At 29.8% G+C, this 16,316-nt stretch overlaps 1 protein-coding gene across 2 annotated transcripts in view; it reads left to right on the forward strand.

The window, feature by feature from the left end:
- Positions 1-15,736, forward strand: part of LOC111631141 (protein Mpv17-like) — a 19,822-nt gene extending 4,086 nt beyond the window's left edge. For both annotated transcript variants that reach the window (XM_023375341.1, XM_023375342.1), the window contains 4 exons: positions 7,987-8,082; positions 11,141-11,173; positions 12,088-12,140; positions 15,554-15,736. In XM_023375341.1, coding sequence (XP_023231109.1) covers positions 7,987-8,082; positions 11,141-11,173; positions 12,088-12,140; positions 15,554-15,656 — 285 coding nt within the window. In that variant the 3' untranslated portion in view covers positions 15,657-15,736. The remainder of the gene's footprint in view (positions 1-7,986; positions 8,083-11,140; positions 11,174-12,087; positions 12,141-15,553) is intronic.
- Positions 15,737-16,316: the final 580 nt, after the last annotated feature.

Consider the following 16,316-nt stretch of genomic DNA (forward strand, 5'->3'; position numbering starts at 1 on the left):
TATTACTTTTCAATAAAATAAACTGAATTAAGTTTGAATACAAGTTTATTTTAAGCTTTTATATGAATTTCTTTCAGACATTCGAAGTAATTTATTAAGCAGCCTATTTCTTTTAATTTCTGCAAACTTTTTTATGCGGTTTTAAGTTAATTTTAACTCGTTGTTTTGGTTCTATGCGATTTTAGAAAATTACGGAACGTATCCCTACTTTTTCAATGCAAGTAAAGTCTTTTTTTATGCGAATTTTTTATATGCGCTTTTCTGTAGAACGTATCCACCGCATAAAACGAGACCTTACAGTATTTAGATTTGATATATGAATTTTTATTCGTCAGTTACTTGCAGTGTCAGTTTGATTGCTAGTTACAGTTAAAGTAGGTCTATGATAGCTGAACTAAGTCATATAATCTGCATAATTTAAGGTATTAATATTAATATTTTTCTCAAACACCATTTCTATGGAAGATTGCCAAGTTGTGGGTTGTCAAGTTGATATCTGATAGTGCCAAGTTGTGGGTTTGACACCAATTTTATGTCAAACATATCTTTCATAAAAAGTTTTCTTTTCTTTTTTCTTTAAGTTTGTGTTAAAACCTCTTGCTAAAATTATGGGGATAGTATTATGACCTTCTTGTGCCATAGTCGTAAAGTGTCAGTAAATTTAAAAGAATAAGTACCCAAATGCCTTAATAATCATTGATAGGAATGTTGTTAGAGAGGCATTCAGTACAAGTGACTTTATTTGACAAATTATATGCTTGTAATTTATAAACCATGTGTTCTACATAAAATCTAATTTCAGGTTTTAAAAGCGTTAAAAGATTTGTAAGGTATTTCTTATGCAAGATGTCTAGATCTATCTGTTATGGTTTAGGAGTTGAAATAAATTTTCATCTCCATTGTGTCAAAATGCATGTAATCTTTTATTATAAACAAAATATTTTACAACTAGAAATAAAATAAATTACAAATTTTTAAAGTTTATTAAATGTACTTTATTTTACATAATGTATTCTATTACTTACACATTCCATGTTATTAAGCATTAAAATGGACTTACATTTTTATGATATGACTTTAGTCATGCAATCTTTCTAGTGTATCCTTCCACATATATGTATTTACATAAAAAGAATTAAAAAACTAAATTTTTTTAAAGGGTAAAATAAAACTGCACTGTAATGGAACCAGATGTTCCATCATTATCATAAGGTGACCAATCATCCTCCTTTTTTAAGTTCTGTCCTCCCTCGAAAAGTGTCCTCCTACATGTCATCCTTTTCAATATTTGAAGGCTAATCTGTAAATCTCCATATTCAATCAATGCCAAGCCAATCCGTTGTATGTGATGTGTTTGTATTTAACGTGATCATATATCAAGGCTTGGTACAGTGCAGCAAGATGTGATTATGAGACGCATGCACTCCGTTGAGAGTTGAGAGAGCACGCTGCGTGGAAATGGCTTTGTTTACTTCTTACTGAAATATTACACAACACATACACATGCAATAGATATTATTATAGTGTATTATTGTATCAATGAATAAAATGTTTATTACGATATTTTTTCCTTCAATTTATTTGTGTCCTCCTTTTCATTGTAAAATAGTTGGTCACCTTATTATCATCGTCTGGAATAGGAATCATTTTCATCTCAAACTACTGTAAAAGTAATTAACAAAGTGTTTAATAAATATGTAACTACCATCAAAATATATGCAGATTACAACAAACTTTTAAATCAAAATGTACTGTAAGTATTTGAAATTGTCAATTAAATCTTCAAAGCAGGAGAAAAATGATGACTGTCCTTCCTGTTTGCTGGAGTGCAAAGACTTGTATGGTTGGTAGAATATGTAGATCACATACCATAGATGAAACTCTGATTCTGGTTGGCTATGTATGACATAGACTTCTATGAAATGTGATGTGTTTCTGTCACACTATCTTTATAGTATACCCTTTGACATAGATGTATTTACATCAAAAAGTATTGGTAGTTATGTCAGTTTTTAAAAACATGTCCATAAGAATTGCATAAAAGTTAGTAGCAATTACCTCAAAACAAGATTCAATAAGAAAAATCCAATTTTGATCCTTTGATGTGGCTTATATTGCAAATATATGGGGAAAATAGCAAGATATTGACACCTAAAAATCAAATGTTGGTTTTAAAATTTCTGTTTGAATTTGAACTTTAAATCATTTTTAAAAAGAATATTTAATGTTCTAAATTATAAATCTGTCAGAATTATGAAATATTCATAAAATAAAGTGTTTTTAAGCTCTTTAACTTAATATTTACATTAATATAATATCTGATGAAAGAAGTGTTTGATGCAATATTTATGTTTATAAAATTATAATTTCAATGCAGTCATTCATAATATTTAGATAATTATAATTATATTGATAATATTGAATAACAATAATTATTGTTATTAATTATTGATGATTATATACAAATGTTATAAACAATATAACATTTGTTTTATGTATAATGTAAGTTTTGTACAGGGTATGTACGGCAAATTAATCTGACTGTTTTTAAATACAACTGACCTGAGCACAGTACACCCTAATGTGTTTAGTCAGTTGTATTTAAAAACAATCAGATTAATTTGCCATATCCTGTACAAAATTTACAGGAAAGTGACCTTGAGCACACATTTTTACTCAAAGTCATGTAATAAGAATTGGTATAAAATAATAAAAATACATTTTGTTTTATGAGAACCCTCAAGAATTACATGAGCCACTTTTACACGGTGCTAAAGTTATTGCTTGGTGTGATGTAGCAACTTTTGAAATGATTGGCCCATATTTCTTCAAAGACAAAGGTGGGACTGTGACAGTAAATTCAGCTTGAAACATTGAAATACTTTACAACTTTTCTTGAACTGAAGCTTGAAGCTGTGCTAGTGTGATATTGAATACTAGAATCTGTGGTTTCAACAGGACAGGGCAATCACTGGACAATTCAAGGACTGTGGCAGAGTTGAAGCAGAGATGAAGGGATATCAGTTCTCTCTAAAATATTGCAGGAAATCATGCAAAGTTTTAGGGAACAATTGCAAGAATATGTAACAATAAATGCTACTTCACAGACATAATATTCAAAAGTGATTATTTATGAATCCTATTTTAAGTGCAGGATGATGATAAATTAATTTAGCACAATTACATAATTTGTATGCTATTTCAATTTAAAATCTGTCAGGTTAATCTGTCATATCCTATACAGTAATGTTACATTTAAAATATATAATGTAAATATTGTATATCTTATATGTAATGTTACAAAGCTGAGTTATAGTTAAAATAATTAAATTCTAATTATTGTACAATAAGTAACAATAACATAACAGAACTTCATCATAAAGTACAAAATAGATAAATCAAACAATGCACATTGTAGTATTTTATGTTGTACCTACTCATTTATTAATTAATCAGTTACACTTATTACAGCAACTTGTGCGAACATCCTTATTGTTTCACAGTTCCCATATTATGAAACAATAAAGATCACTGACTACATTCACCAAAACCTTTTTTTGTTCATAGAGCTGGTTACTAGGTCATGAGGTCATATCTACCTTACATTCCTCTGCACTTCAAAACTACAAGTTTCAATTCAATTCTAGATGTTAGAAATGATTTTAACAAGTAAGGGGTGTTTGGAAATGAAATGTATTAATGTAGGTGTCTGATGCAAATTATGATAAAACTTGTAAGCCTACTTGTCTGGATGTGTGCACCTACAGACAATATCACTTTAAAAAGAAGAGGAGAGTGTCAACATAGAGTTAAAGAAATGAAGGAAGGTCTTGTTCTGTGTATATACCATTACTATGTAAACATTTTGGGAAGAGTTTGAAAGAAACCTAGGCAACATGTTATGCTTGAAAATATTTGATGAACAACTATCAGTTGTATATTAGACAGGTTCAAAGAACATGGAACAACAGAATATCAAAAATCTACTGGTTGACCTACAATCATAGGCACCATTAGAATTATGCAGACAATGAAATGCCTAGTCAAGTGGAACCCTGAGGCATCACTGTCCAAAAAAAGAAACTAGCATCTAAAGTACAATCAGGAGCATGAATGTAGAGTTAAAACCAATTGCTGAAACCATGTTGATGTTCAGTTGCATGCCAAAGGAGAGAAAATATTTGTGCTAGATGATGAGACATATGCCTTGAAGATCCAAAACAGGTGCCTGAAATAAAATTCTACCATTCCACTAACAAGTCAAATGTGCTGTACCACATGAAGTCAGGTTTATAGGAAAAGTTTAATTTTTGAAAAAAAATACTGAATAAGACAGACAATTGATAAATGCAGACACATGTTTGAAATCCTCATTTTTTGTGGATCTATCAATGCTGATATATACCTCAAAGAGTGTATTAAAAAGCACTTGATTCTCTTTAACCAAAAACACTATAATGTGGAAACTGTGGTAATAAACTGGCCAGATATAGCAATGATTCATTATGTCTGTAATGTTACTGACTACCTTCAAAATATTGGACTTAAATTTGTGGAAAAAGAAAACAATGCCACTCAATTGAGAGATTTTTGACATAATGCAAGCAGTAATATGCCTCTTGTCCTTGTAGTGCAAAGTACTTGAAACAAATTTGGAGAAATATGCTCAAAAAGTTGGAAAAAAGTCTAGCATGGAGTTCATGGCAGAAGTTCAAGAAAAATTGAAATGTATAGACAACATAATGTCTATGGTCCATTACTTTGCAAAAATTGAAATTGAACTTTAAAAATTAAGACGTAGTTGCTTCCAAAAATTCCTGGCCTATCATCATATTTCTTTTAAATGTTCCTTAGTAATTTTTTTAGTAATTAAATGTTCCTTAGTAATAGTAATTCCAGCAAAAATTTAAAACTTGAAATTGAACTGTTTGGGCTATCTCAAGATCAAAATTGATCTTTGTACATTCATTTGTTCTAGTAAAACAGTATTGATTAAAAGTGACTCTCTCATTTCCAAACACCCCTTATAACAGTATGATCAGTAATGGTTTTATTTAATTCTCTCCTTCCTATGGGCACTAAGAGAACCATTTTTAGGCCTATTGTAGGTTTAACCAGGCACAAAATGAGATGGCTGAGTGGTGAGAGATTGGACCAAATATATCCAGGACAGACCATTTAGGTAGTCAAAAAATCCCTGGGATTTTTTGGATTTCTGTCTTAACCCTGGTCTTAACCTGGGATTTCTGTCTTAACCCACTACTCAATAGCTTTCTCGAAATGTTTGGCTGTTCTTTTATCCCCTTAGATTAAATTGGTACATTAGTATTTATGTTGCAGAATTCCTTTTCATCCTGTCAGGATTTTTATACTAATTTCTGAAAAATACCAGGTAGTCAAAAAATCCCTGGGATTTTTTGACTACCTGGATTTGATCCCAGGTCTCTAGATCAGTAGGCTAATGTCCTAACTGCCTTGGCCATCTGGCCAATCAGCAGTAAAGACAAATTCTTTATTAATTTAAAATTTACTAAAAGTTTTACTGCTCCAAATTACTACTAATGCCTCTTTTTTTCATCTGGGAGTAACTGTTGAAGTTAGTTTTGATAGTAAAGGTAATGAATGAGTTTGATAATATCTTTTTTGGTTTTGCACTAAAACAGACCCTAACTCATCAGGACTGGCATCTATATAAAGAAATGTTTGATAATTATGTGAAAGAAAGATAATTTGGCGTACTCTCCAGTTTCTTTTTTAATATTGTAAAATACTCTGACTTACTGTGGACCCCTGTCCCACCACTCTATATTGTTACTCTGTATTCTGAAAAGGAATTTACTTATCATCCAATGATGATAACTAAATTCCTCCTAGAAAAACAAGAGTTATGGCTAGCACAAAAAGTGTGCAATTCTGACATGTTCTGAGTCATCCTCAATTGAATAATCTACTCTTGTTTTCAAATTTCTAAACCCATAAACATCAATTTAGATTGGACAAAGTAACATTTCTGTCTTAACCCAATACTCAATAGCTTTCTCAAAATGTTTGGCTGTTCTTTTATCTCCTTAGATTAAATTGGTACATTAGTATTTATGTTGCAGAATTCCTTTGCATCCTGTCAGGATTTTTATACTAATTTCTGAAAAATTTCAGGTATCAAAATGATGCCAAAAAGTGTAATGAATTGATAAATGCCAGGGTCAATTTCATGGAACCTTTTCTAAAGTCCATTTTGCTTGCTTCCTTGATATCTATTAGAACCTCATCTACTGTTGATATGTAACATTTGCTTTCTTGATTGCCTTGTTCACCTTGTAACATCCAAGCACAAGCTTTTGGAAGCATGTTTCTTTTGAACTAGAATAACTAATGATAGCCATACTGTTGTGCTGCTTATCCTCTTAATAACACAATGGTTCAAAAATCTTTGAACCTCCCTTTTAACATTCTTGTGCAAATGATACAGCATGTCTTTCTGGTTATATCTCTAGGCACAATTTTGAGTAACACCTTAAATTTTGCTTGAACTCCTCATAGTTTTCCTAATCTGTTGAAACTGTCTTTGTATTTATTTAAGATTTTATCTAAATTGATGTCTGTGATAAACTACAAGGGTGAATCAAATATAAACGGGATTTTTGTTCCTGAGCAACTAAGGTTGGCAGTACAGAGCCCACGCATCTAGTCTGATCGGGTAGGGTCATTAGGAGTGGGGAACGCCAGTCGTTTTATACTTTCAACCAATTCTTCAGTAGTGCTCACGATGTCAGAGCAACAAGTACACCCCTCTGTTGCGCAACACATAATCATACAATTTCTTGCTCGTAAAGGAGTCAACGCGACAGAAATTTTTTGCAGATTGACTGCACAGTTTGGGGATCAAACACCTTCAAGGTTTTGTGTGTTTGCCTGGCATGAAAAGTTCAAGGAAGGAAGGACACGAGTGGAAAATCATAAACATGATCACTGTCCTCAGACCAGCATCACAAGAGAAAGCATTTAAGCAGTTCGAGACATTATTGAAGAGGAGAGACGAATCAGAGTTTGCAAAATTGCAGAGAAGGTCGGAATAAGTTGTGGAAGCTGTCAAGCAATCGAGATGTCATTCTCCTCCATGACAATGCCAGGCCCCATACTACAGCTCTAACAGTCTCAAAACCTAATGAAATGCACTGGACTGCACTTGATCATCCTCCCTACAGCCCAGACCTATCACCCTGCGATTTTCATTTGTTTTGGCTGCTTAAAGAAACTATAGGAGGGCAGCGATTCGAAGGTGATGCAGGAGTGGAGGAATTTGTGTGCAATTGGCTCCTGACACAACCAACTTCATTTTACAATACTGGAATAAGAAACCTTCCTTCTCGCTGGAAAAAATGTATTTCTATAGCAGGAAGCTATGTAGAAAAATAAATCATAATGCTTTTTTATTTTTTAATAAATAATTCTAAAACATAAAATAAATCCCGTTTATATTTGATCCACCCTCATATATTTGATTAATCCTGATGTCAAAGAATCAATTTTTCCTAAGAGATAAGAGTGCTTTCCCTCAAGAACAACAAATTTAATTTTGTGGCTGCCATTCCCTGTGTACACTGTAAGTGTTTTCCAGATGTGCATGAGAATGTCTGAATATTAATCAGTTGTAAATGTTGGTTTACCTTGCCAATTGTCTTTCATACATCAGATATAACATTGATCAAAGAGCCACTGTTAACTACAGATGGCATCTTCCTGTTGATAATTGCTTACATCATTGGCAACTGCTTTATTCTGATAGATTTTTATAATTATTTTTTGTTTTCATTATTTTTTATCACTATTTTTCAATTAATCTATATTTTGTGGAAGAAAATTATATTAATATATATACCTAAAGGATAAAATGAAATTTTTATTAGTAATTATAACAAAATATCTTAATTTTATTATAATGAAAATTGCTTATTTAAATTAAAAATTATAATTTATAATTTTCAGACAGTATTTGCACCTATTTTTTTAATCAATTTTGTGACTATTATGGGTATTCTTCAAAATGAAACATCCACTGAAATTAAAAAACGGATACAACGGGTAAATATTCTTATATTAGATTTGAATAAAAGGTTAAATGTTAATTTAAGTACAGATAGTCTTCAGTTAACATGCTTTCATTATAACCAGTGCTTGTGAATTCTCAACAGTTTTTGATTCTTGAGAATTATCTCTTTACAATATTTTTTGATCCTTGCATACTGAGATATTTTTTAGATGTTCTCTTTGAGAATAGTTCAGAATGAAAACCAATAAAATATGATTGTTCTACATACAAAATGAAAATTGAAAGGTTTAAAAACAATCTTCTATTATATATTTTGTTTTGACAAATATTTATAATCTATCAAAATTTAAATGGTTGTTTTATTAAATTAAAATTTTGAAATTTACAACTACATAAAAATTGACATATAAATTCACTTTGCAAATTGTCAATATTGATATACAGATACTGTAAACATAAAACATCTCCCCAGTTAACATTTTCTTGATTATTAACACCCAAACTTCTTAGAACATATATATTTCTCAATGCGTTTTTCAATCAGTGTTTATTTGGGAAAAACTTATATTTATGTTCCAAAAATTTGCTACAATTTTTTAACAAAATTATATGCAAGAAAAGTCTGGAGCAATGTTTCAATTACAATTAATAACATGTCAGAATCATGTATAATGGTTTTGAAAAATGCTCTAAGTATCAAGATATGGTTATGTAATGTTTATCGTATAACATGAAGACTGTACTATGTCCAAAGCAGCTGATAATATCCATATTAAATATTTGATGTTTACTTAGCAATGTTTTATGTAAGTTTTTTATATCCTAACATACTAATTTGTTTTACTGCATTTTAGTCATATTTTAGGAAATTGATTAGAGATTTTGGGTTAACATTGTAATGTATTATAAATTTTTCTATTTAAAATTCATGGGAAATAAGCTCCTGACTAATGTTTTCATGAAGAACATCTGATTTTCAGCACTATTAGGATTGTTCAGATTATTGACTTTAAAATGGGTGATGCTTGTACCATCTTTTGCATCTAGCTTGAAAAAATCATTTCAAGGATAGTATTACTTTTAATAAAATAATTATATTTTGTTTTTATTGTGAAGAAAAATTCTTCTACATTTGAAAATGAAATATACAGTTGAATATTATAAAATTTTGATGTGCATTTGATGTTACAACAATGAAACATTTTAATAATGTGAATAGAATTAAAATCAATTGCTAAATATATATTTAAAATAATAATAGTACTGTATTTAAAAACTTGTTATTTTTATTATTTATTTCTGAAATTCCTCTAATTCTCACAAATAATTTCTTAAGAAACAAAAATCTCAAAACTTTTAAATAAAAATTTTACAAGAAATGAGAATAAATAAGTTACTTTCTTGAGAATTCTCAATTACAATCTCTAATTACAATGTTGTTTATTAATTATGAACAATTTTATACTATGTGCAATTTTTTTGATATGTTAGGGTCAGTCAAATGAAAACGAGACAGATGGGAAAAAAGTAAGTAAACTGTTTATTATTTCAAAAGTAATTGCCATAACTGTTAATACATTTATCCCACTGTGAGACAAGACGGTCAATGCCTTCATAGAAAAATGTTTGCGGTTGCCTACGGAACCATGATTGTATCCAGACATACACCTTGTCCAAAGCAAATTGACGGCCACGAATGTCTTTCTTCGGGGTTCCAAAAATATGGAAATTGCATGGGGAGAAATCGGGACTGTATGGAGGATGTGTATGGACTACACTGCAGAAGTTCCCAGCGAAACTTCTGCAGCGTAGTCAAAACAATCTTGGTAACATGTGGGTGGGCATTATCCTGCAACAGAATGATGCTGTCTGTCAACATTCCTGGGTGTTTGGATTTGATGGCACGCTTCAATTTTTGCAAAGTTTCTATGTACTGCTGTGTGTTAATTGTGGCACCGTGTTCCAGAAAGTCAATGAGCAGCGGACCTCCTTAGTGATGTTGGACACACACACGACTCGTCGACCTCACTTCAAGCACATCTAATAGACAAATGGCACAGCAATGAACGTTCATGCTGTTCCTTCCTGATTCCTAATAGAGGGCACTTCTATATACACACCTACCTGCATTACCAACTTCCATGCCACACTTGTTATATAGTCTGTCTCGTTTTCATTTGACTGCCCCTAATAATGCTGTTTCGGGGAAGTCACTAGTAGGTGTTGCATGGAGAATATATTAATCTATTTTTTAGAAACAAAATAAATTATAAAATAATTTATTTTTTAAACAAGATTTATTTTAATTTTTAATTTTGAAAAGATTTTGAAGCAATGAATCCTAAGAAAAATCTTTGAATTTTTTCTATCATTTAAAAGAGGATGTTCACAGAATAAAATTAAAATTTAAAAATCTCTGTCTTAAGTATTTTGAAGCATTTGGTTGTAATATTAATTGTTTTGCTATGACAGCAAATACAATCTACATTAAAGAGTATTTATTCAGCACCTAGATGATGAGGATTTGACATGCTTCCAAGTTGTAGCATTTGCACAACAAAAGACTTGTGACTTACCATCCTGCAAGATGAACAAACAAAAATAGTCAAAGCAATTTCAAAAATACAGATTGGGAATAAAAAATGCATTTAATCATTATTACATATATTCTTATCTTATATAATATAAATTTTCATTTACTTTCAAAGAATGTATCTACCACAGTGCAGGTTTAATGGTAAATTGCACCTGAGGTGGAACTGATTTTTCCACCTCTGCTTCCAGAATGGTTGCTAATGAAGAACATTTCTAGCACTGGCACTTTTATATGAACAATTTATAAATAACTTTAATGTACATTTGTTTATTATTTTTATTTTTATTTATTCATTCTTTTGAACATTTTTGACTGCTTATTTTGCCACTTGAGACAGTCACCTTGTTGCCTCATTCATTGAGTCAGCATTGATCTACCATGTTAACCAAAGACTACCTGTATTTATTTAATTTTATTTTCTATTAAAATAAGTTAATCTGTTTTAATATTTTTTATATCTATATAATATATGTATGTATATATTTCTTATTTAGGATTATGTAACAATACTGATGTCTAATTATAAGGTAAGCAATATTTAATTTTATTCTTATTTATCATTTAATGTATTATTTTCACAGTCTTTTATTCAAACAAAAATAAAAAGATAAAGATTTTTTAAATAAATAAATCATATCATTATTCCTTTAAGAAAACTGAACTGTTTTTATTAAAAAAAAAAAAAACATTTTTAGTCAAAATTGAATTAGAACTAATTAAATACAAACACATTACAGCCTTTCTTAAATCAGCAAAACATCAATTTAATAAACAGTTAACTAACTGGCATTTTCACATATCTTCAATGGCTATCATTGAACTGCTTGACAGGATTGAATATTTTTAAAGATTATAACTAGATATGAAATATTAACACAAAGGTATCAAGCACAAATTTAAAACCAAACAATGCATTATGATTGATTTTCAATTTTTGCTCACTACCTTTGCATTGATGTTTCATATCCAGTTACAATCTTTAAAAACATTCAATCCTGTCAAACAGTTTGATGATAGCCAATGAAGATATGTGAAAATGCCAGTTAGTTAACTGTTTATTAAATTGATGTTTTGCTGATTTAAGAAAGGCTGTAATGTGTTTGTATTAAACTGCTGAATTAGTTAATTTTGTGTAGAACCAGTTAAACAGTTTCTCTATGAACTGTTTATTGTTCTAAGCTAAGATGGTCAAATTTTGACAAAAAAAAACATTTCTTTTAATGAAAAAATGTTTCTTAAGTAAACAGCAATTTTATTTATTTATTTATTTTTAAAGTTGATGAGAAGTTTTATGAACTTTTATGATAATATTTTTATATGATTACTATTTTAGCTTTATATCTATTTTGATAGAATGTTATTGCTTACATGATTATATTTATGTTTCACTTTATTTGAATCTTTAAAATTACTTTTTATAAAAAAAACTAAAATATTTCAGCTATGGCCAACTGTTCAACTGTTTACATTTTATGTAATTCCCTTTCAATTCAGGTATTTTATATTTCATTCCTTAATAATTTCAGATTTGAAAAATTATTTTATTAACATAATTTATTAGAGATGTACTGATTAATTGTTTCTAATTGTGAATTGTACTAATTGTCTCCTCCATTAATTAATCATCACTTGACAATTATTTCTCCAATAATCAGAATAATTTGTAAATTATTATTCCATTAGAAAACATTATTACTTTTTAAATTTAAAATTATTAAATTAACATTAAAAAATGAATGATATTTAAAGAAATGATAGCTTTATTAATAACAATAATTCAGAATAACCATGGCAACACATCCAGTTCCATTAGAAACTGCTAATTTTTGCATCTTTTCTCATCTGAAATTTTTATTCATTCAGACTGAAAATATTCTATTATGGTATTAATACATTTTAAAAGTATATATTTTTTAAGCAATTAGTTTCAATCAATTAATTTTCAGTGTGCATCTGCCTATTTTTGAAAGAAATTTTTTATTTTTAAACAAGTAGATTGTTATTATATTTCCAATTATTTCATATTGTTTTGTAAACTATATTGCACTTGAAAGATTGTCTGTTGTGTGGAAGTAATTGTGACATAAATCAATTAATTTATCTCTTAATAATGGAAAAATGCTAGATATATTTGCTCAGAATGGCATCAGTATAGAACTGCCAATAAAGTATATAATCCATATTAATAAAGATAACAAAGCATTATAACAAAACTAAATTTCAAGAAACTAGTATAATCAAAATTATCAAAACAGTAAATTATTTCTGTTATTAGTAATTTGTCACTGTACATTATTCGAATGAAATTGTCCAATGTTCGGTTTGACTTTTCAGTTGGATACCAGACAAGATTGGTACCAGACCCTACGTAACTGGACAGTTCAGTTCAAAAGCAGACAGTTGTTAACTCTAAATATTATAAATAGGTTAGATTTGTTACATTGATTTACTAGAGAATAGGAAATAACCTGAAAGAGGCATTAAAGGAGCAAGGAAGAGAGTACACATAGCATCCAAGCATTTTGAATTTAAGAATCCAGTGTGGCTGAAAAGTTGTTATCTGTCAATTGCATCAGTTTTAAGTCAATTATTTATATACCTAATCACACACTACTCTCTTAAAATCTTATAAGCAGGCCTACTAGAATGCAATGTGAACAGAATGAAAAACAAGAGAGATTCTGAGTTTCTTTATTATGTGAATATAAAAACAGCAGCATGATTATGCTATGCACCTGTTAATATACTGTATAAAGCATAATGATAATGAATTCTCAGAATAGAACTAAATTGTATGTGTGTGAGTGTAACCATGATGTAAGTGATTACAAAATGAAAGCAAAAGGATAATTTATTGCAGGAAAAACTACAAATGAAAGGAGGTTCTAGTACCCTGTTGGGCCACCTGTAGTGTGAATACACTATGTGATATGGGCAGGCATGAAGGCATATTGTTATTTTTAGTATTATTATGGTGTCCTGCAACATCTCAGTCCACAGTTATTGCAAGTGGTCCTCTAGTTCAGTCAAACTCCTAGGCTGTCCAACTTAGCATCACAGATGATCCCAGACATGTCTGATCAGTGACAAATCAGGATTGGGCAGGCCAGGAAAGTGTGGCAATGTGGCTGTTGGAAAATGGTTCTTGGGAGACCTGTGATGAGAGGCAACACATGTGGCTGCAGGATGTCATTAATATACCACTGGACTATCATGGTCCCTTGGATCACTACTAGAGGTGACCAGCAGTCATATGTGATGGCACCTCAGATTATCACACCAGCTGTGGGGGTGGTGTACCACTCCAAAGCAGAGGCAGGATTGAGGTGTTTACCACCAGGCCTCCAGACACAAACACTGTTGTCATCAGTGTCTAAACTGAATCTGGATTTGTTGTTGTGTATGATCCAGTTCCATTCAGTTGTGGTCCAATCCTGTCGGGAATGATTGGACTACTCCAAATGGAGGCAACAGTGGGTAGTGTCAATGACAGCTAAATGTTTCTCACCCAGGAGCCTTGAAATGGTACAGATAGATATAAGGGCCTGTAATGAAGCACTACCTGTGTCTGGATGGTAGACAATGATACAGTCGGCTGTGTGCGTGCTTGTTGGAGGACCAGATGGTCCTCTCAGCTAATAGTCTGCCAAGGGTATCCTGAGCTTGGATGCTGTGTGTGCAAACTTTCTCTCATTCACTGCTCCTAACATCTCAGTGTTGTCAGAACAGCCTAGGTAGCAGAATATTCAGTAAAATGATCATTGAGATTGATGATTTTTACCTTCTCAAACTCGGTTAGTTGTTTGTATGATCTTCAATTGCAACATAAAGGCATCTCTTGTGTTACAGCATCCCTTTGCAACAGGTAAACTTCAAACAGGATGTCTTTACATGCATTTTTATAGGCCAAGGGGATGCACCTTATTGCTCTCTGTTGGCATTATGCAATGAGCCATCATGATATAACTCTAATCATTTCCATATCTGCTTGAGACTTATTTGCATGCCAAGTTTTGTAGCAATATGACAACTCCTTGGTGTGCTAATTTTTATGGCAATGAGTGTATATAAAAATTCAAATTTTATAAGATATTTTAAAAAACACCCGACAATGATTAGTTAACAATTAATCATATGATTAGATGATTATACAATCCCAAGTAATCATTCATCATTAACCAACTAAGTTGATAATCATCCCATCAATATAATTTATATTAGATTCACAATTTTTTAAAGTTATATTTATAAAAAAAGAATAAAATGAAATTTCTAACTAAAACACAATATTTAATAAACAAAAATTTTTAAATGATTTTCATGAAATTGACATAAGCTATAATTTATTTAAATTATATTAAGATAAATAACAATTATTATTATTATTATTATTATTGAATGTCGTCTTATATATGATATCAAGATAAAAAACATGAATGATGTAATAAATTATATAATGTATCAAAACATAGACTTAACTATTAATGAAAAATATATGCACTGGTATATTAATATAAATTGACTTTTTAAACAATAATAATATACAGGGTGTCCAATAAGTTACTGTGCAGTGAGAAATTTCTAATGACATTAAAGTTATATGTATGATGTTGCCCTGTAAATTTAACTTCTTGAAAGATTCAAAGAGAAAATTTGAGCTGTAGATCAAATGTAGATCAGAAATGTGTATTATTTTTTAAATATAAGTTTGATTTATCATAAATTCTACTTGATCAATTTTTTTAAAATTAAAAGCTATATTTATAATAACTTTTACAGAATTTGTTTTATATAACATGTACATTTTAGCTGATTTTAATATTGGTTTATTTAAAATATTGATGAGTTATTATATATTACATTTCATTTTTTTGCATATTTTAATCAGTCTTACTATTTTTCTTTAGAGTTATTTTTGTGAATGTTGTTGCTATCTTTTGGAATTCATACTTATCTTGGAAATCAAATAGAAAGAATTTACATGGAGAAATTAAAGAAATATCACAATAACATGAAATATTTGAAAATGTTTCTACATAAAAACCAAAGAAATGATTTTGTTAAAATATTCAGGTTTGCATAATGATAATGAAAACAATTATTCTTAGATGAAGATTGAAATTATATTTTTTTATATTTTGAATTTATATTTAAAATTACTAAACAAATATATTATAATTACTTATTTATATTATTTTAGTTATACAAGTATATACAAAATATTATCATTTTATTTTTATTTATTAAAACATAAAATGTTCTTTGTGAATTGCTTTTTGTTCTTATGTTACAACATGATACTATGAGCACTAAGTTTTGGCTGTATGGAGGACTTATCACACAGAAGTCTGTAGTCACAGGTTTATTATTATGATGACGAATTGTAATAAATGCAACTGCAGAGGGACAGACAACCTGTCCGAAATACATACCATCATAATAATAATAAACCTGTCTACAGACTTCTGTGTGATTACTCTATGTCAATAGTGTGTGATAAGTCCTCCGTAGAGCCAAAATTTAGTGCTCATAGTCTCATAAAATATTCTTATTATTTTTGATATGTCAAATTCATTACATTCATATCTGAATATTTTGAAACTGAAATTTCCAAGTATAGATGTTGTAGAAATTTAAGACTGTTTTAACATATTATATTATCACATCAGA

Source organism: Centruroides sculpturatus, unplaced genomic scaffold (assembly GCF_000671375.1).
Source record: "Centruroides sculpturatus isolate CEXI.00-Female unplaced genomic scaffold, Cexi_2.0 scaffold632, whole genome shotgun sequence".
NCBI classification, from domain to species: domain Eukaryota; kingdom Metazoa; phylum Arthropoda; class Arachnida; order Scorpiones; family Buthidae; genus Centruroides; species Centruroides sculpturatus.